General features: G+C 37.4%; 2 protein-coding genes across 3 annotated transcripts in view; one reads left to right on the top strand and one right to left on the bottom strand.

The window, feature by feature from the left end:
* Nucleotides 1-3623, top strand: part of LOC308384080 (uncharacterized protein) — a gene marked incomplete at its 5' end in the record, with an annotated part of 57095 nt that extends 53472 nt beyond the window's left edge. Inside the window, 4 exons of the mRNA XM_080862412.1 lie at nucleotides 39-157; nucleotides 270-378; nucleotides 869-1032; nucleotides 1225-3623. Coding sequence (XP_080718538.1) covers nucleotides 39-157; nucleotides 270-378; nucleotides 869-1032; nucleotides 1225-1336 — 504 coding nt within the window. The 3' untranslated portion in view covers nucleotides 1337-3623. The remainder of the gene's footprint in view (nucleotides 1-38; nucleotides 158-269; nucleotides 379-868; nucleotides 1033-1224) is intronic.
* Nucleotides 3624-9304: 5681 nt separating this feature from the next.
* The window catches only part of rab27b (RAB27B, member RAS oncogene family), a 76870-nt gene continuing 60338 nt past the window's right edge, over nucleotides 9305-25836 (bottom strand). For both annotated transcript variants that reach the window (XM_080867770.1, XM_080867769.1), the window contains exons 2-6: nucleotides 21642-21813; nucleotides 16207-16295; nucleotides 13794-13897; nucleotides 13473-13596; nucleotides 9305-11684 (exon numbers count right to left, since the gene is read on the bottom strand). In XM_080867770.1, the coding sequence (XP_080723896.1) occupies nucleotides 11498-11684; nucleotides 13473-13596; nucleotides 13794-13897; nucleotides 16207-16295; nucleotides 21642-21794 (657 nt within the window). In that variant the 5' untranslated portion in view covers nucleotides 21795-21813 and the 3' untranslated portion in view covers nucleotides 9305-11497. The remainder of the gene's footprint in view (nucleotides 11685-13472; nucleotides 13597-13793; nucleotides 13898-16206; nucleotides 16296-21641; nucleotides 21814-25836) is intronic.

Genomic DNA, 25836 nt, shown 5'->3' with positions numbered 1-25836 from the left:
TTCTGTGTTTTGAGTACTAATAAAGTGTGTTTGTGTAGCTGCGTCAGCTTCGTCTGGAGGTGGAGGAACTGCGGAGCAACAGAGTACAGGAGGATGTCATCTCTAAGACGGAGATCAGAGTCAAGGAACTGGAGAACTCACTGAGGGTTGAGGAGAGGTCAGTTAAAGATCTTCTCTGTGACCGAGGACAGCCTGCAGACTTTGCAGGAGTACCTGCACGTGTTAAATGGCTTTTTGCTGTTACACTACAAGTGTGTGTTTCTGCGCAGGAACAAAGCAACTCTGACAAACACCAACAGTAAGCTGGAGAGGAAGATCAACGAGCTGAGTGATCAGATGGAGGAGGAGCACCGGATAGCTACTGAACAGAAAGACCTGGTAATACAGCCACACATTTGTACAAACCTATAAAACAGCATTTCTGTCTCAGACACCCCCAAGTGGAAAGTGTGCGTTAGCTGAAATATCCAAAGCTTCAATACTACTAATTCTTAAATCACCGATTATTATTATTATTATTATTATCATCATCATCATCATCAGCAGTAATTTCCATCCTTCTACTACTTTATTTTTACTAACCTTATATTGTATTTTAAGTTAACTTCAACTAGTTTTTGCTCTCTGGGATCCACCCACTATTTGGATGTATATTTGATTTCCTTTTATGAACATTTTTTTTTTTAAGATAATCATAGAAACAAACTTCCCCCGCACTCTTTTTCCTTTTCTAATGGGACGTATTTGTATGGTGAATTGTTGACTGATTGACCCACATAATGGATTAACAAACTGTGCAAAAGTGGCAAATGTTTTTATGTCGTGTACACTAACCAGATGATCTGATAATCTGTGATCTGTTCTCCAGATGACCCAGAGGATCCGCTCTCTGAAGCGCCAGCTGAATGAGGCCGAGGAGGAGGCAAGCAGGAAGGAGGCACAGTACCGGCACACCCAGAGAGAGCTGGCTGAGGAGAGGGAGACAACCAGCCGCCTACAGAAGCAGCTGCTTGACCAACACCTGCAGACCAAGTATGAACTGTACTGCATGCATGCAGATGGACTGTTGATAGCTCATAATGCATAACAGCTACTTGACACTTGTATTTTCTTTCATGATTTCTCACCTTGCAGATTTCGTTTTTTTTAACCTCCTTACATATGTTTATGTACCCTCTCATAATTTTGATGGCAAACTAATAAAGCTTCATCTGTATCCCTCAGGCGTAAGGAGACCATGACAATCCGTCAGACTCTGGATAACCTGAGGTTGGACCTGAGTGACGATGACGATGATCTGACACTGGAACATAGTACAAATGTCACCAAAGTCTAAAAACCCCCTCACTCTAAATTCCCTCAGCGGGAACAGTGTATAACCAAATGAAAAGATTTCTTTTTCCTTCCAGGTTTTATTGTTTGTTTGTTTTTAAACAGGAAATGTCTACAGGATAGTCACTTTTTAATACCATCAGGAAAATTACATTTCTGAAAATCTGAAAGGACAAAACAATCCTGCATGTAAATGCACCACAAGTCCTGTACTTTACTGTGTTAGTGCTGTTGTGCTAAAAGCTGAAATGCATTTTTTTCCCTTTACATGCTCTCCGTGTGTACTAAAGTGTGATTCTCTGCCCACATTTTAAATGTTAATTCAAAGGGTAGTAACTCTTGTTTGTCTTACCTGGGAGTGGCCCAGTGAAAACCATTCCTCAAGAGTCTCCTATAAAGCTTGTGGAGTTGATCGCCCTCTTCTGTTGATCAGGAAGAAATTCAACCGTGTAAAGTGAACGACAGAATCACCTGGTGGACTTTCTGCCTCCCTGTTCTCCTTAAAGCCACAATCTGCTCGTTTGCCAAAGAAAATAAACCTACAGGAGTTTGCTGCAGAGACATGTTGACACTTATACTGCAAAAGATGTAACTGCTGTGACACCACCCACCTATCATTCAGAGCAGTCACACCCTTAAACAAACTTGCTTTAAATTTTAATAAGTTATGCAAGTTGCAAGTTATGCAAAAAAAAGTTTTAAACTCATTTCTGAGGGAAAGCCAGTCCCAAATGGCCATTTGAGGAAATATTATTGTTTAGAGTACTGACATAATAGGGATTTGATTAAGGTGTAGTTTTGAATCCATTTGTTCCACCCAACTACTCAAGTCTTTTAGAATGGGCTTTAAACCAGTAAATGTTCTGAATTATCCAGGTGCACAAATGTTCTAAAGACTTCTGGTGATGATGGGAAAGAGGACTTTTTCAGTTCAGATCTCAGAACGCAAATAATGATTCAAAGAATCAGAGCTCTCCAATCTCTCAGCTTTTGTATTATTTGATGGCTCTTTAATGGCAGTTCTTTCCTAAAGAGGGTTTTTTCTACATTCATACATGCAGTATTTGGATTTTGACATATTAGAAGAAATAGCAAGATAAATCTGGTACATGTGAGGGATCTTTAAGTAACTGTGTAATTCAAATCAAAGCCCATTAAGCAATTATTTATATGAAGTGTGTGTGTGTGTGTGTGTGTGTGTGTGTGTGTGTGTGTGTGTGTGTGTGTGTGTGTGTGTGTGTGTGTGTGTTTGAGATTTTTTTTTTTTTTTTTAATAATTTCTTAGTGGGGAAAAGTTTTTATTTTATAGGAAAAAAAATAATACAGGAGGACTTCAGAGTTGAGTTTTGGGTATTTTGGGGGGTTTGCTGCTGTATAGATATGACCTATTGTACCTGTACATGAGATAAGCTTCAAGGCTAAGATTTATTTCAAAAAGAGGACAAAACGAATGAGGCGTTTACTCTGGTCATTTTTAAACATGTAAAAATGTGTCGTATTGAGGAGGGAACAAAGATTACGTATGCAGAAATGAGTTGGATTCACAAAAGAAAATCCTTTATTTCCTAGGATTACCTCAACTACTTTCTAATTTATATAAAAAGTCAAGATTCTGTTATGAGACAGGAAATCAGAACTTTAACCCGATGTTTCTTTTGCACACTAGCTGAAAAATTACAACATTCTGATCTCGTAACTTACCTTTGTAATTTTATAGTAATGCATTTTTTTTCTTTTGTGAATGCAATCTTCATTCATGTATGTATTCTGATTTTAGTTTAATATTCTGCATAATTTTATTTGGAGGATAGTTGTTTTGTTTTTTAAGAAAACCAAGCATTCAGACAAAAACAAACTAGATTGTTGAATTAAAATCAAGAGTGGAATATTAAGCATATTTGACAGTCATTCTCAGATATCGGTAATATGCAAAAAGTAGTTTGAAGGATGTCTGTTAGAAATATATTAAAAGCTAATATTCACACAGTTTTAATTCCCTGCTATGTTTACATTTTTTAATGTTTTTAGCTTGTTTGGAAAGAGGAGTTTAAATCACAAGTTTTGTCTAGGTTGCTGTATCTCAGCTATAATAACTACACTACTGCATTTTTTTTCCCCTCGTAGCAAAAGAAAAAGAGGGTATCTACAGAAATGTAAAAAGAAACTAAATATGCTGACTTATTTTTGTAACTATACTTCACATGGTTCCACTATTCTTGGGTATTTATTTTTCCACATTTTCTCTTTTGGTGAGAAGTTTCTTACTATAAGATAAAATAAATTCTTCTACACTGTGAATTTGAGTTGTTATTTTTTTTGCGCTGTTTTTGAGAAGTAAATGACTTTATGGCCTTTTCTGGGAGGAAGTTACTAAAAATATAACCAACTGCACAATAACAGAGCTCAGGATTAAATTTGATGTAACGTTGTTCTGCATTAGTCAATGAAATACAAAAAACTATACTTTTGTCAACATGCTTTTCAAATATAAAATACATAGAAAAAAACAAAAACCTATTAGCCTGCTACTAACCAACATTTTATTTTCATGTAGCTGACTTCAAATGTGCTTTGTCACATTTTCTAGTTTGTGTAGGTAATAAGTAAAGTGGCCAATGTTTTTAAACAGTTAAATATTAATTACACATTTATTAGCACTGAATTACAAGAGCTAATGTAATGTTGAAAAAAACAAAAAAAACCCCATGAATGGTAGGTTCTGCCATTGCATGATTTACCATTATGAAGCTAGACATTTCTATGCTTATAAGTGACGAAAGAAAGAAAAAAGTAGTCTTTACTTCAAGGAAATATAAACAAGTTCACCAAACTGGGGACTTCCAGCTTCTCCCCCTGAAAGAAGCTCAGTGATATCTATGAGGACGTGATTCACAAAGCATTAACAAACTCCTATTTGTATCAATTAACCTAGCATGACTACTAATCAAAGACAAAAACATCAGAAAGTTATTATAGTACTAAGTTCATTTTTAATCAGCTCTCAAGTTGCAAAGTCAATCTATAACAAACGCTTCGGCTAGATAAAATGCAAACAACTGACAAAGATACTCATCAATACATACACGTTCAGTTCCGGCTTATTACACTCTCAAAACCTTTTTGCTTTTTTTTTTTGTTTGTTCCTTTTTACATTTTATAACTGTTACAAACAAAACTAGCATCGTGTCAAAGGCAACACAAGTAAAATCATGACAAAAGAAAATGATTCACAAAAAAAAAATTCTCAAAGTTTTGGTCAAATGTTCAGGCAGGTTTGGTTATTTCACCATAAAATCTTGATTTTGGTCTGATAGTCAACACCACGGCAGGGCATTCCTGTCCAGAAGATTCAATGACTGGACTGACTTTGGGTTTTGTTTTGTTTGTTGTTGTGAGGAACAAGGTTTTCCTGAAATGGAAGCAGCATTGAGTATTGCATAAGAATAACACAACTATTTTCCTAAGTCAAAGAGTTATCACATTATATTTTTTGCTTTTTGTGATTACTACTGACTCAGAACAGGACCTACTTTGCGCCACAGTCACATAGGGGTTGCATTTAAAACTAACTTTGTGACAAATATATTGTCTGTTTATGAGAACACAATACAGGAAATTGTGTAATTGTTCTTTTTGTATGCTTTTCTTCACTCATGTAGGCAATTTGCCAAAAAAGACAATGCACAACAGACAAGGTTAAAGATCACTGGGCGCATTATGGTCTTTAGATATAACAATATGTGACACAGCACACGAAACAGCCAAGCAATCAGGAACAGCAAGACTTTCCATTATTTCACGTTTGCTATCTTAACTTGACTGTCTGCAACTATCTCTGAAAACTATGTTGGGGGAAAAAGTCATTTACTGAACAATTTCTGATGAATAAGCAGCAAGTAAACAATGCTTTGCTGAAACTTTGCTGAAAATCCTCGTCCAGCAGACCCCTGCTCATTTTAGCCCCACACACTTTGGGTATGTAACCTAACCCAGGGAGTGAATGAAATGTGCCACCTTAATGATGCTGACAGCTTTTCTGTACCTGGCCTGTGGTGACACTGCTCTGCCGAGTGTGGTGAGAACAGTTTCTTGTGAACCTAGTGGAGTTTTTGAATTCAGGTTAATGATTTCCGAAAGAGTATATATCCATCAAAGTCATACAAACTACATGAAAAGATTGATACATGAAATATATTTTCAAACATCAACTTGGAGGAACATTTTAAACTTTAGCTGGATTATGCTGCATCACACACTGTTATAATTTATCAAGCTTTGGAGCACTTCTGAAAGGTTTTTTTTTCATGGGGAAAGAGATTTGTTTAAAAAAAACAAAAGGCAGAAAATGTAAACTTAGTAGAATAAGTACAGTCAAGACAGTCACATTCCCACAGGCAAAATTCAGAGAAGTGTATATAATAGGCCAATCACGTCTGCTTCCACAAGATAAAAATGCATATATGTAAGTTTAATTCGTGAGCAATTTATCAAGGAAACTAAAATATTAACATAAATGTGCAATGATAAATGTATTTGCAACTTCCTCCTCCAGACAGAAACACCACACCGTGGTTGGTATCAGATACCTTTATAATGCATTTTAGCTGACTATAAGACGCAGTGGCCATCTGTATCAAGTCGCAGCTGACATGTCGGGAAAAAAAAAAGAAAAGAAGCAAAACAAAAGCAAACAAAGCCAAAAAAACAAAACAAAAAAAACCAAACAAACAAAAAAAAAAAAAAAAAACTGGATAAAACCAACAAATGTTTTGCAGCTCCTGCATCAGAAACACTGAACAGGTCAATCCGTTCTCATACTGTCAAACATGCTGACAGTGCAACAAACACACAGGCATCGATACACACATTGAAAACTGAACGAACGAGTACAAACCGCAGGCATCAGAGAGAATTCACACACAGGAGATCCAAAAATAAAAGCTCTTAGAGGTACTTAGATTGATTTGTTGTTTTGATAAATCTGACATACACAAAAAACCCCAAAACATCTGACTTCTGTTCTCTTTTGCCTCTGATTTATAATCTATAATCAATAATGCATTAAAATATTCAGTAGCTCACAAACTTTACAGAGGATCAGACAGAAGAGTTATTATAACAGGCACAACATGACCGCAAACAGTGTAAACTTTCAAAGTGAATTTAAAAACAACACTTAAGACACGATAGGTTCATAGAGAAAATGACGGTCAAAAACAGCAAGAGATGGACGGAAGATTTAAAAAAAAGAAAAGGGAGGGGGTGGGACTGAAATGAAGACACGATGAGTAATATTGGAAGAAGGGTTCAGGTAAAAACCGACAATTTGTCCTAGAAGATTGTCACAATTAAAGGCATTGGTTGAGGAAAATTCTTGCCCATTTGGAGATGTGTTCAGATCTCAGATACAAAGACTTTTAGTGTTAATCTGTTTGACCCGAGCTGCGATTGCGATTGTAAAGTTAATCAATATTGAAGCAATTTCCCTAACTTTATTAGTCCTAATAAGTTGCATGTCATCTAGTTAAAGTAGTTAAGCAACTGCATGTCATGTTTTGCCTCATAATTCATTTTCATCAATTTCTTTCAACGAAAACTTGACATGACTATGTTAAAAACTGACACTCACAGAGAACTCACAATTATGCAGCATGGTACGGAGCTTTTTAGCCTCTTTCAGCTTTAGTTTTGGTTTTACGGCACATTTACTACCCGGTTTGGTCTTGCTGCTCTGGCCAGCCCAAACAATTTCACCAAACGGCAGACAGGCAAAAAACAAAGACACAAACATTAAACAGCCACAAATCCAGTTTAATTTATGGAGGAGACTCAACCAGAGCTGAGAGGAAGGTGAACAATGGAGTAAAGAATTACAACTCCTGTCTACATGCGCTAGGTGTGTAATCTGGCTACTGACTGCTAACATGCAAGGACTGCCACTCGATCTTCTCCCCTCTAGTGGCTGATAGACTTCTGCTAAAACATCACTCGCTTTATGAATAAAAGGTGGGCCAGAGTAAACTAATAACCACACATTTACTTAGTTCGTTTTACTGAGGTTTCTCTTCCAACTATACTTTTAGACATAAGTGGCTTGTACATTATAACTATTTTACCCATACAAACAACGTCTGCATAATTTACAACCAAAATAAAAGATAACACCTGTAGAAAACATACACAATGCTGCAAACCAGCCTACAGAAAGACAGAATTTTCTGCCAAGTAACTGGGAGACAGAGTCAACGCTTCATACTATCAGCAAATTATTGTTGAACATCTAAAAATCAAATATACTGTAAGTAGCACTTCAATATGGCAATGAAATCTGTTGTTGGAAAATTAATATGTTTAGCTGTCAAGAAAACTAAAGTAACAAATATTTATTTGAAAAAAATGTTATTTAACACACTGTCAGATTCAATTTGTGGTTAAAATTTTAAGCTATAGTACTTGTTTCTTTGCTTGATATAGTGTTATGTGTATGTATTTATTGTAACTTCTGCTGCCCTGTTGGCCAGGTCTCTCATGAAAGAGGTTTTAATCTTAATGAGATGTTTACCTAAATGAATAAAGGAAAATGATAATAAATATACTGCTTCCTAATGACCCATTTGTTAAGCCCTGGTCTTTGATTTGCTTTGAATGACAGCCTACAGTAAACCCAGCACGCTACAGCTATACTCCCCCACAAGTTGGAACAGCTTTGAACTTTCTCAGCTGGTTCACTGATGCACAAAAATCAACATTTATCAGCAGCCAATCAAATCTTTTTTTCCTCAATATTCTTTGATCACATAAGGTGTTATTTGATTTATGGAAAACTGTGAGCTGCACTTTAAACACACACACACACACACACACACACACACAAAAAAAAACAAACCCCAAAAAGAAATCACTGACTCAAAGATGAAATTGACATTTTAATATAGTGGATTTTGTAATTAGCATCTAAATACATGCCACTGTTGTCGTGTTTCAGGTGCAAAAACATAGGCTTTTCCTGTCCTCAGTGAGTTAAAAGGTTGTGATCAAGTAAAAAAAAAAAAAAAAAAAAAAAAAAACTAAGCCAAAAAATAAAAAATAAATGCAAAACTGTAGAGGCTTCAAAAATACTTCACTTTTTACACGCTTTTGTTGGATTACATTTATACATTTCCTGATTAATCTAAACTTAATAACACAGTGACAACATGTTTTTGCCCAATAAAAAAAAAAGTTTTGGAAGAAAACCCAACTACTGAGTGCTTCTACCACAGGCTGAGACATCCAGTCATCCTTCAGCATACCATGAATCAATGAACTAAAGAACAGAGCCATTGCAATGCTGGAAAAGCTTCAGGGCAAGTCACTGTTGGTTCTTAAGTGGCCAAGCCAAAATTTTAATCCATCAGAACATCTTTTGAGAGGCACAAAGAAGACACTTCCCATCCAATCTGATGACGTTTGAAGATGCAGATTAGCTCGGATGAATTGGATAAACCACCCAAATCCAGGTTGAAGAGATTTAACCAAGACAACTCAAAGCTGAAATGAGTAAAACCAAAGTTTCTGGATTTTTTGTTTTTATGCTTTGAGCACAAAAATACTAAAACAATGAAAAAGTAAATCAATATAAAAGCAGCTACTTAAATTTAATTAAATTAGATGACGTAACACAGGAACGTGGGATGTAAAGAACAGAACAAAAACAGGACAACAGAAATAACTACATATGTCTCACATGTAATGTAAAATAAATAACTGGTCAACATATAATCTAACATTAGTCATGGACAGAATTGGAGCCCAGAGCCATATTGGAGTTTCTCTGATTATCTGATGTAAAGATGTGAAAAAGTCTAATCAAAAATCAGCTGCACTGAAGATCTCATGTCACCTGATAAAGCCAATTCTGCATTTTACTCCCATTCTATGCTGTTATTATTATTTTTGTGATTAGAAAGGATTTATTCAGAGAGCTTGGATGTTGATTTGTTGCTGCAGACAACTTTATTTTGAGCTTTTTAAGTAAATGGTAGAAAGTTACAATGACAATGTGCCTCCCGAACATCTAATAGCACAGCTGGACCGTCTCCAACAAGGTCTGCCTGACTACAGTGGAATAATGCTTCAAAGGTCAAGGCAGTAGGTCACTTTGGAACAACACATCTATGCTGATAAACACTATTAAAATGATCAATATGCAATTGATTTTTTCCTTTATTGCACATGTGTCATGCTATACCCATACAAGTCCTATAATAAAGATGGCATTCTTTCCAAAGGCCAACAATAGGCTGAGATTTCAGTTTCTGTAGAAGTAAAGAAAACGGCCCTCTGTCTGCATGTCTGTCAACATTTTGCTACCGAGTTTATCAGGTCAGTTGCTCATTTCGGGTCACACTGTCTAAAACGTTAAGTTTATTTTGTATATTCTGGTCAATCTGTATGTCAGAAAGGAGGATTATCCAGGATATGCTCACTATGGCTTACTTTGGCTCCACTACATCTGGTTTCACAATGCCAAAATCACTCATTTTGAGGCTTCAAAACAAGTAGCTATGCCCATCTTTTATAGTGTTGATGGCATCAGCCATCTGAAAAAACTGTCTCTTAATTAATACTTTGGAAATGGAAACAAACATATAAAATCTAGCCAAAAAACTTTTCTAATGATATTAGGAATCCTTAGCAGACTAGGATATATCTAAACTTATCAAATGCTAATATTTGATATGAGAAGGTGGAAAATGCCAGTATTTGTGGTCTTCTACTTCAGTGAAAACCTCAAGTTTGCCATGTAAAACCAGGTGATGTGGCTTAACAAAAAATAATAATAAACCCCCGCCCACCCCACAAAAAAAAACAACTTTAAAATGAAAAACGTTGAAGTTGGTAGGACACTGAAAAAACAAACAAACAAACAAACAAACAAAAAAACCCTGACAATGTAGGAGTGTTTAAATAGATTTTTTCTGATTGTGGTCAGAAAGTGAACGTTAAGAATCACCAACAGTAGGAACATGATACATCATCTGCTTGGATGGTGCTCACTACCAAGCTAGCAGACGGCATCATTTTTAAAATATTATTGATGTCACATGCTGTTTGGTTGTTTTTGTGTGGTAAATTTGTGTCTTCATTGTAAAAGAATGAAATATAATATATGGTCACAAACAATTGAGGTCAAATGCTATACCCTTTATTAAGTGTGCAACTTTCTATAATCTATATAAGACAATACTACCTGTAAACAAAATTAGTGACAATGGAAAAAAGTACATGTTTCTGATACCATACTGCATGAGAGGGTACTATCAGATGTTACCTAGAGAAAGAAACAAAAGAAGCCAGCAGTGGGTGATTTTATTTTATGTTATGCTGCACTATAAATTTTTTATTTTATTAACAAAAAGAAAAAGCATTTTGCATTTTTTAGCAAATGTCTGCCATGTCTAAACCTGACAAAAAAATGTAAAAATCAAAAAGTTACTAAATGTGGCTCATATGGGTACAGCATAGGACACTTTGTGAAACGGGGAGAAAAAAACAATTATAAATAACAGAGGAATTAAACCATATCAGTCACACAATTTCTCACTGTGATCCAGGAGCAAACACTTTAGGAGAGGACCAATACTGATTAAAAACAAAGTTAAGTCCCCCTCATTTTGCGGCCATAAATAGATAGATCAACATATAAAGAGTCCAAATTAAACTTTTAAATGCGTCTTTTTGATTGTTTAGGTCTGTTAAATCATTCAAAGCACTTGCGAGCAGTTAAATTGGGAGCGTGCAGAGCCTATTCCCAGGGTGCATGTTTTTAACTAGGCACATTATGCGTCTGACAGTGATGAAACTGTCCCCTCCTGTTTTAATTTCCTTCTAAAGGCAGACCAACAGAGACTGTATTACCGTAAGAGTCCATTAGAGGGGGATAGAGTTCTTTCATTGTCAGAATGACATTAGGGAGGACAAGTAAGCATAAAGGGAGGAAAAGAACCAAAATAGGAGAACATGGCTAAATGTTAGCTTTAAAGAGCACAGGGGTGATGAAACAATGAAGAGACATGCTATCAAAAATGACAAGGATAAAGTAAACAGAGGAAGGAATGTGGTGAGAAGAAGGACAGACGACAGAGCAGCACTGACTGGTTGTTGTCCTGTATCGCCTCTTCATCTAACATGCACATTTCTTAGCATTCGGCTGTGCATCACCAAGCTTTGTGGCCCCGTTCCCATTGGCAGGCTCGGCAGGGGGTTTGTCGACGCACTGCTCCATCCTCTTCATGACCAGGTCCAACAGCGTTAGAACCGCCTTGTCCACATCTGCTCCTGTCGCTGCACTCGTCTCAAAGTACGGGATCCTGCAAAGAACAAATCTGCAACTTAAACCAATGTTTTTCCAAATGCACCTCACTTGTTCACCTTCCTTTGTATTTGTGTTATTTTCAACCATCATGAATTTAAAAAAAGATTTTTTTTAAACTGGTCGAAAGGCTGAGGAAGATTTTGAAGTATAACCTGTGGACTATGCATTTTGCATTGAGTAAATTAATGAGCTAAAATAATGTGAATACTGAGTATATCCAGCATGTATTCAGTGATAAGTTCTTGTACTTGTAACCATATGGTAAAAAAAGTGCAGGTGTGAAGACCGAAACAACTTTAAAGGCCCATCAATCTGCTAACTGTCTGAAACAGGACCAATCCAGAGAGACAGTGTCGTTCAGAACCATCTGATCAACAGAACTTTACAGGAATAAATTCTACGCTGGACAACAGAACTGCAGAAAGACTAGTTTGCAATTCTAGATATCTGCTAACTGTGATATGCATTAAAAAACGTGAAGTGTGTGCTTTACATATGATAATGTTTGGCTTATTGTCAGTTTATTATGGGCATCTGCGGGAGAGGTCATGTGTTACTGTATTCCTAAGTATGTTTAACAACTTCAGGTGGTTAACCAAAGCTGGAAAACACTTGAAGGCTTGAAGTGGTTAGTTTAACCATCTATACCAGCACATTTAGGATCTGCAATTTTTGCTATACTTGCATCAACAAAGCTTTTTAGGTTTACTCGTTTATGTCAGAACTTACTTATATTACTTCCGTGAGCAAAACTTTGTGGGTTTTTACCTCATCTAACAGGAAGTCGTCTGTTGTTACAGAAAAACCGTGTACCATCTATTCATAAACATGCAATGTTGATGATCACAATAATCCTAACAATGATATTCTATAAAAGAAAACTATCAATGCTAACAAAATAAAGTATTTATATCAATCATACATGATGTACAAAAGTGAGTGTTGTTTTCGGCCAAAGCCCCACATGTTTCTGAGCCACATTAATGTTATTTTAATGCAATAGAGCAGAACAGAGGTGTAAAACAGGTGGTTATTACAAGATATATATGAGATATGGAGTTATGTAACATCAAAAATCACTATTACGTATTTGCTTTTCTTATTCTCTATCACGTCATATTTACACAATGTGTTCTAAAGCCTGTCAAATATTAATGTGGATCAGAGATCTGAAGCACATCGGAACATTACAGTATGTTAATTTAAATGTCAGATTTTAATTGTGCAAATTGTTTCTTGCCTGCACGTGGCTGAGAGATGCACACCTTCCTTTTACTTTTATAAATACCTGCAGCCATACCAGTAACGTAGGACAAAGTGTTTACGGTATTAGTAACTTGAGGACATGTGGAGGGGTAAGGATCCAACTGTACAAGGTCAAGCATGGAAACAGTGTCAATTGAAATTTAAGTTAATGCAGTTTTTCTCCTAGATAAATAAACATCAACAGTATTTAGTGTGTGCATATAGACTTAAGTATAAGTGCAAGATATAGTTTTAATTGTAAATACCTTAAGTGTCCATTGATATGAAAACAGCTGCTTAGTTTCTACAAGACGCTAAGGAAACAACTTTTGTTTTTTAATTAAAGCCATCATGTTTTTAGGGTAATACCGAGGCCAGAAGCTCTTTTGTGAAAGTCAGACGAGAAGTTGCCACCGTGTGCTCTCAGATAAACAGTAACAAAAAATAAATAAATAAATAAAATATCACTGTTCAACACCTGAAGTGGTCTTAATATCTACTAATACATACGGTTAATGTACATGACAAATAAACTTGCCCGTATTTTTCGGCCAGCTCCTTGGCCTGTCTCTCCTGAACCTCCCGCTGGTCGGCCAGATCCGCCTTGTTCCCTACCAAAACAATATCTGGGTTCTCACAGTAAGCATTCGCCTGTAGCTGGCCTGAAAATGAATACAGATTAAAAAGTAAATAAAGAAAAACTGATGTATCAGAGGAACTTCAAACAAACAGAAATGTTTTGTTATACTGCTATTTCATGCTTTCACAATACATTAGTCATCAGCCTTTTACATATTTTAACAGTGAGCTGAACATTGTTGGACTGAAATGTTTTGATAGCAGATTCTAGTAAACATACTCATCCAGTTTCTGACGTTGAGAAAGCTCTGCTGGCTGGTGAGATCGAACATCAGCAGGAACCCCATAGCATCCCTGAAGAAGGCCGTGGTCAAGCTGCGGAACCTGAAACACAAACAGTTTTAAAGAGTACAGATATGACAATGTGTATTTTTTAAAGGGTTTCTAAAAATGTCTTAATTGTATTATACTGCACAATATCCCGAATGTGAAAGCCACCCAATCACATTAACTGCTAGCCTTATGAACAGACGAGGCTAGAATTGATGTGTCCACAGATGCAGTTCTTTTAACAGCCACAAGAAGGTGCTGCAGTAAAAAAATAGACAATCCTACAATAACTACGTAAACCCAAAACAAGTGTGAAACCTGAATTGATTAATTTAAAAATGTTTGGGCACATCATGTTTTTAATTGAGAGCAAATGCCTGAAAGCAGTCACAGAGCAACACTGTATTGTTCTGTTTTGTTGATTTGTAGCCTTCTTTTAGGCCAGCTGATAAATATCAAATACTCACATTGTGTCAGCTGTGTTCTGGGTCTTTACCAACTCCTTTTAGTGTTTGGCATTGTATCAGTGTATAGCAACATTTCAGATCTTTGGCCACAAAACAAACTATTCATTTTTCATACCAGGCTGTAAACATGCCTTCAGTTTAATGATGAGCTGGGCATTTTAACTTGTCCGTTTGAACTTAGGGCTATTAGAAATGCAGTTTGTTGCACTTCCATGCTTCATTTTCCAGCACAGGATGTCACATTTGCCCAAATTAAACTCTCAGAATAGATATTTTACTAATGTCTGTCAAAAGATTTAAAAAAAAAAAAATAGACCTTTGCTGCTCTACATCTGGAGATTGCTGGCTGTCACCAGGTGAAACTGGTCACAAAGACAGTGCTGCACTGAAAACCTTGCACACTGCTAGGAGATTGCCTTAGTCACCCGTAATTTGCACGGAGGACACCAATGCTTCCATTTTCCACTGCAAGCTGTAGTGTTTGTTTGTTTTTGTTTTTTTTTAAATCAGAAGCCCCATTTCATACCAAACAAACATTTTGAAAAGGTGCAACTTTTACTTTGAAGGGTAAAAACTTACAACCGGTTGGGGAATACACATTTTTCTTCCCTGGTAATGGATGGTTGCCACATGGTCCTGGATTGTTCTCTGGGGGTCTAAACATGACATTCTAACATTTTGCAATATCAGTGTTTAAGCTGAAAATCTGTAGTCGCCAACCATTTCCAAAAATCTGTTATTCCGATGAATAATTCTATGAAACCTTCTTGCACAAAACAGAAACATTGATTTCAATTTGATCAATATCAGCTTATAACTTTGTTATAAGTAAAATATATGAGCTGTAATTTCACCTGTGTTCAAGCACTAAATACAGAAAAACAATAGATGTGTGCCATGTCCGTTTCTACCCGCACAAGTTAGTAATGGGGCTCCCCCAGCTGAAGTGCATATTCTGAGACATGCTTGTGCTTCTGGGTGTGACAACAGCGAGTGTATAAACATTACTTATGAGCAATATTTAAGATGCAAACAATCGGAATGAAGCAGCAGATATCAGAGGTGTCTCCACCGCAGCCTGCTTACAGGTGGAATAATGACTTTAACCGCTTGAATAAATGATCATGCGGAATCTGTTGCACTGGGCAGAATAAATGCAATTAAAATTATGTAACTAACACCGACTCATCCTGCGGTGAGTCATCGGGCTTTTATAAACAGATTCAACAGATCGAGGTCGGGACCAATTAAAGACCACACATGCATGACTGACACATGCAGCCATAAATACTGGTCTGTTGATTCTCCATCTAGATTTCTGAAATAAACTTTACTACTCTACAATTATAAACTTTTTTAAAACGTTTTTCATTGTACCATTTATCTGTTTTGATATCGTCCCTGGTGATTTCATTTTGGCATTATTGCATTTTCTTTTGGTGAGCTTCAACCAATCAGTAATGACTGACCAATCAATTGGAAGTCAATTCCTCGGGTCAATTGTGCAATGACAGCTAAAACTGTAGTTTGTTGCACCTCAAGTCTACACACCATCTAACCCCAGTGGGATATCCACAGTTGTAAAACTGGCCCTAAAGGTCAGCTGTATGACTGCATCGGTTTCATCAATGCTTGTTACTACTGCTTCATGATTAAAGATTGTAACACAAAAAACATACCCAGAGTAATAGGCAGAGGACTTTAAGACAAAAACTTTAAGCACTGGTGCTTTAACACATATTTAAAGCCTTGATGCCATCCATCAGCCCCACCCGGCATTTATGACCTGTAGAATCACGGAGAGTCTTAAGCCCACAATCCACGATGCCATCAGTGATGTGTGAACCGACTAACTGTTGGGAAAAAGATTTTGTCCTAATGGGATAAGTGGCCTACCTTTCCTGTCCAGCTGTGTCCCAGAGCTGAAGGTGAACCTTGAAGGTTTTACCCGTGGTCGTCCCATTGGGGTTAGACGCTGTGTAGACCTGAGGAGAAAGAAATCGCACAATTTTAAATGAGATGACCGTTTATGAAAGAAAAGTCATTTATACCTGGTGTATATTACAAGACTTGCAATTAAAAACAAACAAACAAACAAACAAACAAACAAACAAAAACAATGACATTTAAATCAGTCGACCCAAAACTGACCATTACAACTGTCAACCTTCCTCAACCTTGAAAAATAAGTATCTCTATAAGGTGATTGGTGCACCTTTGTTTTGGGCTAGGAAAACAGCCATAGAGTAAGATTGTTCACTTGATAACAGTAAACTTCTTCCTCGTGATACTGTGTAGAGTTAGATTAGTCAAAGTTACTAATCTACAGTGGTGTGAAAAAGTCTTTGCCCCCTTCCTGACTTCTTGTTTTTTTATTACTATTTTGCAAAACTGATATTCTCCTTCAGGATGTTTGGTAGACATCAGAATTCATGGTTCCATTTACTGCAGCAAGTCTTCTAGGACCTGAGGCAGCAAAATGCCCCCATCACACTACCACCACCATATTTTACTGTCTTACTGACTTTCCACAGAGTATTTTTCCAAAGGTTTTGGGGATCATCAGGATGTTTTCTGGCAAATCTGAGAAGAGCCTTTATTTTTTGGATGTTGTCCTGGGGTCTTTTATGACCTTTTGGATGAGTTGTCACTGCTGTCTTGGAGTAATTTTGGTTGGCCCCACTGCTGCAAAGGTGTGCTACCGTTTCATGTTTTCGCGATTTGTGGATAACGGCTCTCACTGCGGTTTGCTGGAGTCCCACAGCTTTAGAAATGGCTTTAACCTTTTCCAGACTGAGAGATCTCAGTTACTTTGTTGTTCATTTGTTCCTGAATTTCTTTGAAACGCAGCGTGACATCTGTCTTTTGAGGATCTTGAGGATTTTGATGGTCCACTTTGTCAGGCAGGTCACGTTTAAGGAATTTATTGATTGAGAACAAGTGTGGCAGTAATCAGGCCTGGGTGTGGCTAGAGAAATTAAACTCAGCTTTCCAAAGATGTGATACACCACAGTTAGTTTAGGATACAAAATACATAATATAAATACAATGAAATAAAAAAACAGTTTAACTTTGGGATCTTTTCATTTGTATTTGAAGAACTATTCACCACCTTACATACCCCGCCTCCATTTATTCACCTCACCCCTGCTTCAGTGAATATTTCATCAGGTATGATGAAAACTCATGTGGACAGTGATCCTGACTGGGTAATGATGAAAACTTGTTTGCAGCAGCTGGCTGGTTATGTTCCTGTCACCACAGGAAGCTTCAGGCATCATTCACACCTCTGATTCTCCCTAATGTGACACACTGTCACATTTTCTGACACCCTTTTTAGACTGAGTTTATACAGATCATGTTTGAAACAGTTATATTTGACTTTATGGTGTTCTTTCATTTTTCAAGGTGATAACTGACCTTCAGCTCAGATGGGGTGACATGAAAAGACATGCACTCTGATCGAGGAAGTCTATTTGGATAACAGACACGTCAAAGTTTCTGTTTACTTTACACTGTGGAAAGTTATCAAGGTACTATTTATTGAACCTACTTCTTATAAAGTCGTGAGCTAAACACCAGAAACATAGTGCTGTACCTTTGTTTAACAGCATAGTGTTGCTTTGCAGTCATAGCGACTAGCTTGCTCCAATAGATGCATTGAAATGAAAGAATGATGACCGCTTTGTTGTGTGTGTGTGTGTGTTTCTTTTAATTACATGGCTTAAATCCATCTAGACATAGTCAAGAACATGTAGTGCCAGATTCAGTTGTAGTTCTCATTCAACTTGTCACATGCTGACGCATGAGCAGCACATTTTAGCTCACTAGGTATCCCATTGGCACGATTTTACAACATGCCCTAACCCTAACCATTCAGAGGATGGATAAGAATGGCCAGACTGCTCCAAGTTCACTGGAAGACAACAGTAACTCAAATAATAACTAGTTACAAACAAAGTACACAGAAGAGCATCTCTGAGCACTCAATACAAGTCATATTTGCCTGGTGGGATGAATCTCAATTTCTGCTGTGACGTTTCATTTTTCATATCATCTCACACCAGCCATACCACACAAGGGTCAACCTTATGTCTTTGGGCTGAAAGATGTGCCATTATACTACCCCAAAGCCAAATTCCTCCTTACATCAACAGTTTCTAGTCTTCATTTGTTTGTTTAATTTAAGGCCTATGAAAGATGCGCTGAACCGTGGCTACTATGGTTACAAGTCAGATTTCTGAGATAATAATCGAGCACTAAAACAGTCGGTAATGTGAGTTTCATAATGACTAGTACCCTGCTAGTTTTGTAATGCATATTAGAGGCCAGAAGAATCAAAAAGATGTGGGTCATAATGAGCCGTTTCCTCTTGGTATGAGCACCGAAGCACAGTTTACCAGAAGTGTTCACTTAATTGTCTGTCTAGGAGTCACGAAACTTTCATTTTCAAACTCTGGTTAAATGTCCCATGGGATGAACAAACTGATCCACATTCAGCTTTCAGACCTCATGAGAACTCTGAGGAAGTACAGCTGCGAACTCAAGCTGTGATCACACATTTGTCTGCTTCTGTGTAATAATCAGATAGAACGGTTTGAAAACAAGGTGTGACCTTTAAACACATGCGTGCACACACACACACACACACACACACACACACACACACACACAAGGTGATGAAACAATCAATCCTATGAGTCATCCGGAGAGGTGGGATTAAAGCAGCATTGTCTGTATTTCAGACCTGCAAAGGCAGCAGGGCACCAAAGTGACCAAACCAAGCTTCGCCCACTCTCTGATTCAGATAAGAGCATTCACAGTGAGATATTTGCACGTATTCATTTCGATGGTCAAGTATAGAAACTTTTATCAAGTCTCAGGTGAAGTTTAAAGTGGAACTCTACACAGAATCAAGTATGAAACTCTCAAAGATTATAAAAGGATTTTAATACAACAAATTTCTGGAATATAGCATGAGCGATTGGTCCTGCAGCATTAAAAGAGAAACAACAACAACAACAACAACACAGGAATTAAAAAAAAAAAAAAAAAAAAGTCTTCTGCCTCTAGAGCAACAAGAAGCTCTGCAACCTGTCATTCATCATTTACCCAAAACAACATCTCCTTCACTGTCAGTCCAAACATGGCAATAAATTGCTTCTGTCTCATCAGCCATCTTTCAAGCCTAAAACAATTTTTAAAAGACTGTCAACTTGTCAAGACATGTCACCGTCATATTTCTTGGGGTCCATGAGTGTCAGCTCAGGAGAAAAGCATCTTATTTAGAACTGTCACCACGTTCTGTCACTATAACGTTACTGGTTCTGTCAGTGTGTGTGGTGTAAGGATCAACTTGTACGAAGTACTTTAAGCGCAGAAGTAAACTAGCTCTTAACATTAGCAGAAAGTGATCACAGAGGGCTTTTTTCTAACAACAGTTTTACAAGGCAGCTATTAAGTGGATTAAAATAATATAATTTTGCAAATTAGATTGGGGAATCAGGTGGTCCGGAAAATAAACGGATAGTCCGCAGACATGTTAGCAGCTCTCTGAGGCTGTAGTTGAACATAGTGATGATTTAAACTAAACACCAGCCTTAATGATTGCTAATGCTAATGATGCTAATGATTAACAGCTGTTTACAATGAACCTCCTCACTTAAGGGTTTAACTATACTAATTATGTGCTGATAAATAACAGTATTCAAACAAAAGTAAAACTTGCTGATCATACCGTGTTTGCAATATTACAATATGTTAATTGTGATATGTCTTATTAAGCAAATATTGCTATTCTTAGTGCCATATCTATGAAAGACCTTAAAGAAGATCTGTTACGCTTTGCATAATTTTCTGTTCAAACTAATCCTTTGCTATACAGCCTCAGAAGTTTTATTTTCTGTATGAAACAAACTGTTTAAGCCATTTTTCCCTAACTTTAAGCCAGCTTTTTTTCTTATTGGCTGCCAGAACAGGAAGTAGGTTGGGCCTCTATGCTTACAACCAGAGAGTGTTCCAGTCACTGTTAAGGATCCTTAGACCCAGCCTATTCATTATGTCCTCTGTGGTGGACAAAAAACTGAAAGATACTTTTTTTCTGGGTTCGCATTATTTAGAAGTTTGCTCACGTTTAACTGCAGATCATTGGTTACCCACTGGTTTGAGAAGTCAAACTGTGAATCTGTTTTTAAGCTGTGCATTTTTGCATTCTTGTTGTTTTGAAGACCAGAGCAAGGACTATCTGACTGTGAAAAACCCTCACACCACAAACTCAAAGAAGGGCTGTTTGTCAATCACGAGGTAGGCCAATGCTAAAGCACACCAATTATAACCCCAGGTTTTCAGTCTAAATGATCATTATATTATGTTCAATAAGACCCGAAATCGATTGATCGATTAACACCATAAACTTAACACCATATACAACCAGACTTATTTGTTCAACCAGATGACTCATCTGGTGGTTATCAGAAGGAATGCAGGTTTTAAAGCACACTGGCTACATTTTTCATGTCTGCCTGAATGAACTTCTATTAGAAACCACGACTGCAACTTGGCACATGGTAGAGTAAAAAGAAAAAGAAAAAAAAACCTATATGATAACATAACCATCCCTACCCAGTTAGCTCCTGAACCTTTGTCTGCTGACAGCTGATAATCTCTCATAGTGCCCTTTGTTATCTGGCAGCATATGTTTTATAGCTATCAGATGAGTGCATCACCCAAACACCCTGCCCAGCGCATCCTAGAAAGTCCCCAAGCCACCTGAGCCTCCAGCACTTGATCCAGCCCTCACATAACTATCAAAAAGGAAGCTTAGGTTTAAAAGTAAAGAGGACATGTCCCCAAACTTGGGCTCAATCTTTGGAAACTAACAAGCACAAGTAAGCCCCCACTCTGAGAGCTAAATGCTTTCTTTGGAAAGCCTTCATTTATAAATACCACAGCAATTATGTTAGACGCTAACTAGTTAACGACCATCTTTTCACGGGTAATTTATTCCGGGTCATTTATTCCCGGCTGAATCTGACCCAAGTTTGTTTTCCTTGCATAAGTTAAAATAACATGACTGTAGAGTGACTCAGCTCAGCAGCCACTGTGGGAGAAAAGCAGCAGAAAACCTGGGCTTGATCTGACCCGCTGTTTGTGCTTTGATAACTAAAAGCTCTGGACAAATCAAACTGTAACTATGGTAACCAAAGTGGCTGCTAACTTGAGATGAAGATGAATTAAATGTTGTGTAAAACTACACAATCAAAAAGAAACTTCTACAAGCTACACACAGGGCGCACATTTGTTCGTAGGAATAATAAAAGGTAAGAACTCACCACTCTCTTTTCCCTGAAGTCGATGCCGACTGTGGTGATGAACTTGGGGTTGAACTTGTTGTCTGTATATCTGTACAGGAACGTGGTCTTCCCCACGCCGGAGTCCCCCAGGGCAAGGAGCTTTATAAGGAAGTCATAATCCCCATCAGTCATAGTGATGACCGCAATAAACCTGCAGAAAACAGAGTCACACAATCACGCACAGACCCACACACCAAATCCCAAGGTTTCAGCTTCCATGGGTATTCAGTTTGTCTGTGATAAAAACCAAGCCAGAAAAAAGGAAATAAGCGAGAAACAAGGAAGCCAACAAATAAGCTGAGGAACAGAACAAGGAGATGGCAACACAACCACACACACACATGCAAACACCAACTGTCATGTTGAATTATGGTGGTGGGGATCATGGGACTGTCCAGACCAGAATATGGCTTTCTGGGAAAATAGTAACTGTGTGAGAACATAGCTAAGTGGGAAAATATTTAAGAAAAGAAGAAATGGTGTAAGAGTGCAAAAAAAGAAAAAGGAAAAAAAAAGGCAAGCACACACTTTATATATTTTACAGACTATTTTCATTTTATGCAGTTTTAGCTAAAAAACAGTCAATGAGTTTGCTGTCAATTAAACGGGAGTTAAGCATGTCAAAACCAGTGGCACCACAATACAAACCCTTGTAAGAAACCTTTTGGCGTCGCATTTACATAATTTAGATAAGGATTTTGAAGATGCTGCTGACAGGCAGGAGGCAGATGACAAAGAAAAAATCATGGACATATAGTAAAGGACGACATGCAGAGAGTTGGTGTGACAGAGGATGCTGCTGCCATAGTGACATGGATGCAGATGGTCGAGTGTGGCAAACCCTAAAGGAACCAGGCAAAAGAAGACAATAACAACCATCTTTTAACATACAGGCTTAATTTTAAGGAGGGACATAATTAACCTTTTCTAAACCAAACCAGTCACAAAGACCAAGTAAAACAAAGTATTGTTCACTTACCCAAAATGGTAAGTGAACAAAACTCTATATTGGACAAGCTTTGACCAGTGTTGGCGTCACAAATAAATAAAAACACTACAATTGTTATTTTTTAATGAGTTTTTTAAAGAATTTAATGCACTATGCAATACTTATTTATCCCCTGGTGAAAGTAATTAGTCACACCATTCGTTATTTGGCTTTTTTATTACTTCATAACATTACCTCACATGCATCGTCACATGATTATCAGTAGACAATATAAACCTGAGTGCTTGAAAAGAAGGTGAAGAGACTTCTTTTTGGTTCATAAAGAGGTTTTCATCACCCCTCCAAAAGAGGCCTCTCCAGTTCTAAAAACCTGCAGAGGACACTACAGTGTTCAACTCTGTTGCAATTCAGCTCTTTTTATAACTTCACATTTCTTCGAGGCTGTCTGACCAACAACAGCACAGAGAGCCCACAGACTGACTGTACCTCATATTTGTCTCGTATTTTTTGCAGTGCCTCCATTAACAACAACAACAGTAAAAGTAGAAAAATGCAGAAACTGGAGTGGTTAGAAACAATTGCTGTGACGGTGCAGGCTCTGGCTGCTTGTTTGGGTTTGACAGACCAATTGCTTATTGAACCTTCACTGTCTATGCAGATGTTTGCAAATAGCCAATGTCATACTGGCAGCAGTGATTAGTTTGTCCTTTAGTTTGCACCCATCACACTTTTGTCTTTTAGTAACATAAAAATGAAAGTAATGTCAAAATCTACACTAATTAAATGCCTGGCCAATTCACCACTACATGGCTTCCTGGAGGATAATACTGTACTTTAGCCACAGCAGTCAAGCTTTTAGATCGGCTGTTGGCACGGTGACTGCTATTGTTACCTCACTTGAATCAAGGCTTCTGAAGCTTTAGCCATAACATGTTAAATGAGTTGCTTTCTGTGGATTTTGATGTTTTGTTTTTTTAAACCAATTGTTGTTGGTTTCAAATTATGTTCCCAGGACATTGATAAGGGCATCCCTCAAGGATTGATATCCGACCAACTACTTTGTACAGTGAACATAAATATTTATTTTCCAAGTGGACTGTAATGTTTTTTTGTTTTGTTTTGTTTTTATCTGCTCAAAAGCCACTTTGAAGCCCCACCATAAACCAGGAACTTCAATATTTCCAAAGTTCCAGTTTGGTCTGGTCATCCAGCATCATAAACACTTGTGAATTTAGCTTGCATAACAAAAATGTCCTACAAAAAACAAAAAAATAAATAAAAATTTAACAATCCTATACCAAAGGTCTTCATCTATTTCATATTATTACGACTACCTGTGAATACTGAACACTCTATAAATGTGTTTTTCATGTGAAATTCCTAATTGTGTAAATCATTCAGGTACATAGTGTATTGTAGTCTAGTGTCTGTCTGCCTCATGGCTAAATGTGGCATATTTAGAGAGAAGATCATAAGACTAAGATTTAGTCAGCTGAGAAGAAGCATGGGAAAAATTCTGCTTTATTATAGTGAGGGCAGTGATTTGCCAGGAGGTCAAATCTCCTCACAATAACCTCACTGTACCTCAGAGAGACAGTACAATGAGAATCAAGAGTAACATATTTATAACAGACTAAAGATGGTACACTGCCACTTAACCTGGATAGTGGATTTAATAAGCATCCACTTCCTTCTTTAACCTAATCACAGTTAGTGCTTCCCAAAAAGTTGATTCTGTTCATCTGGATTTAGCGTTTTCAGTGAGTATGGATCGAGGCAGTTAGCCATTTCCAGCCAGTTACAATAAAAAGGTGGGGGTGTAAATCTTTGTAAAGCTGTACAATATTTCTTTACATTTAACATTCATTCAAATGCATTTTATATTCCTTCTCATACAGTGGTGATGAGAGAAGTTCATTGATATGTCAATAGCTGAAAACTCAGCTATTGACACTTCTTAGGTCTGCCCCAGGACCACCTCCTGGTAGGACAAGACCAACGGCAGTGCCCAGGAAGGGGTCCTGGGTAGATCCCTGAACCACCCTAAACCTTCAAATCAATATAGAGGAATAGCAGCTCTCCTCCAACTCCCTCCTCACCTCATCTCCAAGACTCCACACATCCCTCAGAAGCAGCTCATTTTCACTGGCTGTGTCCACAATTTCTAACTGTCAGCCTGTATCCAGAACTTATGACTGAGGATGAGGGTAGGAACTTGACTCCGCTTTCTTTACTAAAACAGATCTGTATCTCACATCACTGGAGAAATCACACCAATCCATCTGTAAATCTCCCACTCCATTTGCTTTTTTATTATTGATGTACAATTTACTTTTTGTTTTTGTATTTTCAGTTAGGTGAAACTAATTCGATGAAATTGCTCTGTTCACCAAAGAACAGAAATATATATACCAACAACAAGAGATACTGGTTTCCTACTGTTCACATTCTGGCACTGGAGAACATTCCATCTTCATAACAAGCAAAACCATAAACAAAAACAAAACAAAAAAGAAAATCACAAAGAATAGAAATGGCTATAAAGAGAGGAGAAATGGGAGCTTCTGCAAAGAGAAGAGATGACATGTGTTTGTATGAGGACACGTCGTCAGTGTTACTATCAAAAGGTCCATCAGGAAGTAGTGCTTTGCTCCTCCCCCTCTGTTATCGTTCATATCTTACTGATAACAGACTGCTTTCATTCTGACTCTGATGCACAAACACACGCAGCTGCATAAACTAAGAGCTCTTTAGTTTGTGGTTACGGGTATTCTTAAGACCACATTAACATATACTCTATGCTGAATATTTTAAGCTCCTAACATGAAGCACTGCTCCATACCGTTCCTAATGTAACAGCATACTTTTTGCATTTATAATTATCAGAAGACATCCTCCATGTTGTTTAAACGGTGAGAAATGAAACTTTATCAATCTGAAGCTAAAGAGTCTTGCTTCATAACTTTATCTTTACGACATGTGAGCTGCCTTTAGAGCACTGAGGAGGAACACATCAGAACACTGACTTCCTGTTCTGGAATAAACAGCCAGCATTTCTGACAATCTGATAAATGTATGAAGAAAAGTCACACTGACTGATTTTCTTTTCTAACTTTCTTTCCTGAATAACTCCAGCCAGGCAAACAAGTCAAAATCTGCAGAGCTAAATGTTTCCTTATCATCAGGGAACAAACTTTACCAGCATCCTGTGCCATGTGACTTATA

Source organism: Rhamphochromis sp. 'chilingali', assembly GCF_963969265.1.
Source record: "Rhamphochromis sp. 'chilingali' genome assembly, chromosome: 2".
In the NCBI taxonomy this organism is placed as follows: Eukaryota; Metazoa; Chordata; class Actinopteri; order Cichliformes; family Cichlidae; genus Rhamphochromis; species Rhamphochromis sp. 'chilingali'.
The sequence above is the reverse complement of the archived record's forward strand: the minus strand, read 5'-3'. Positions and strand labels throughout refer to the sequence as shown.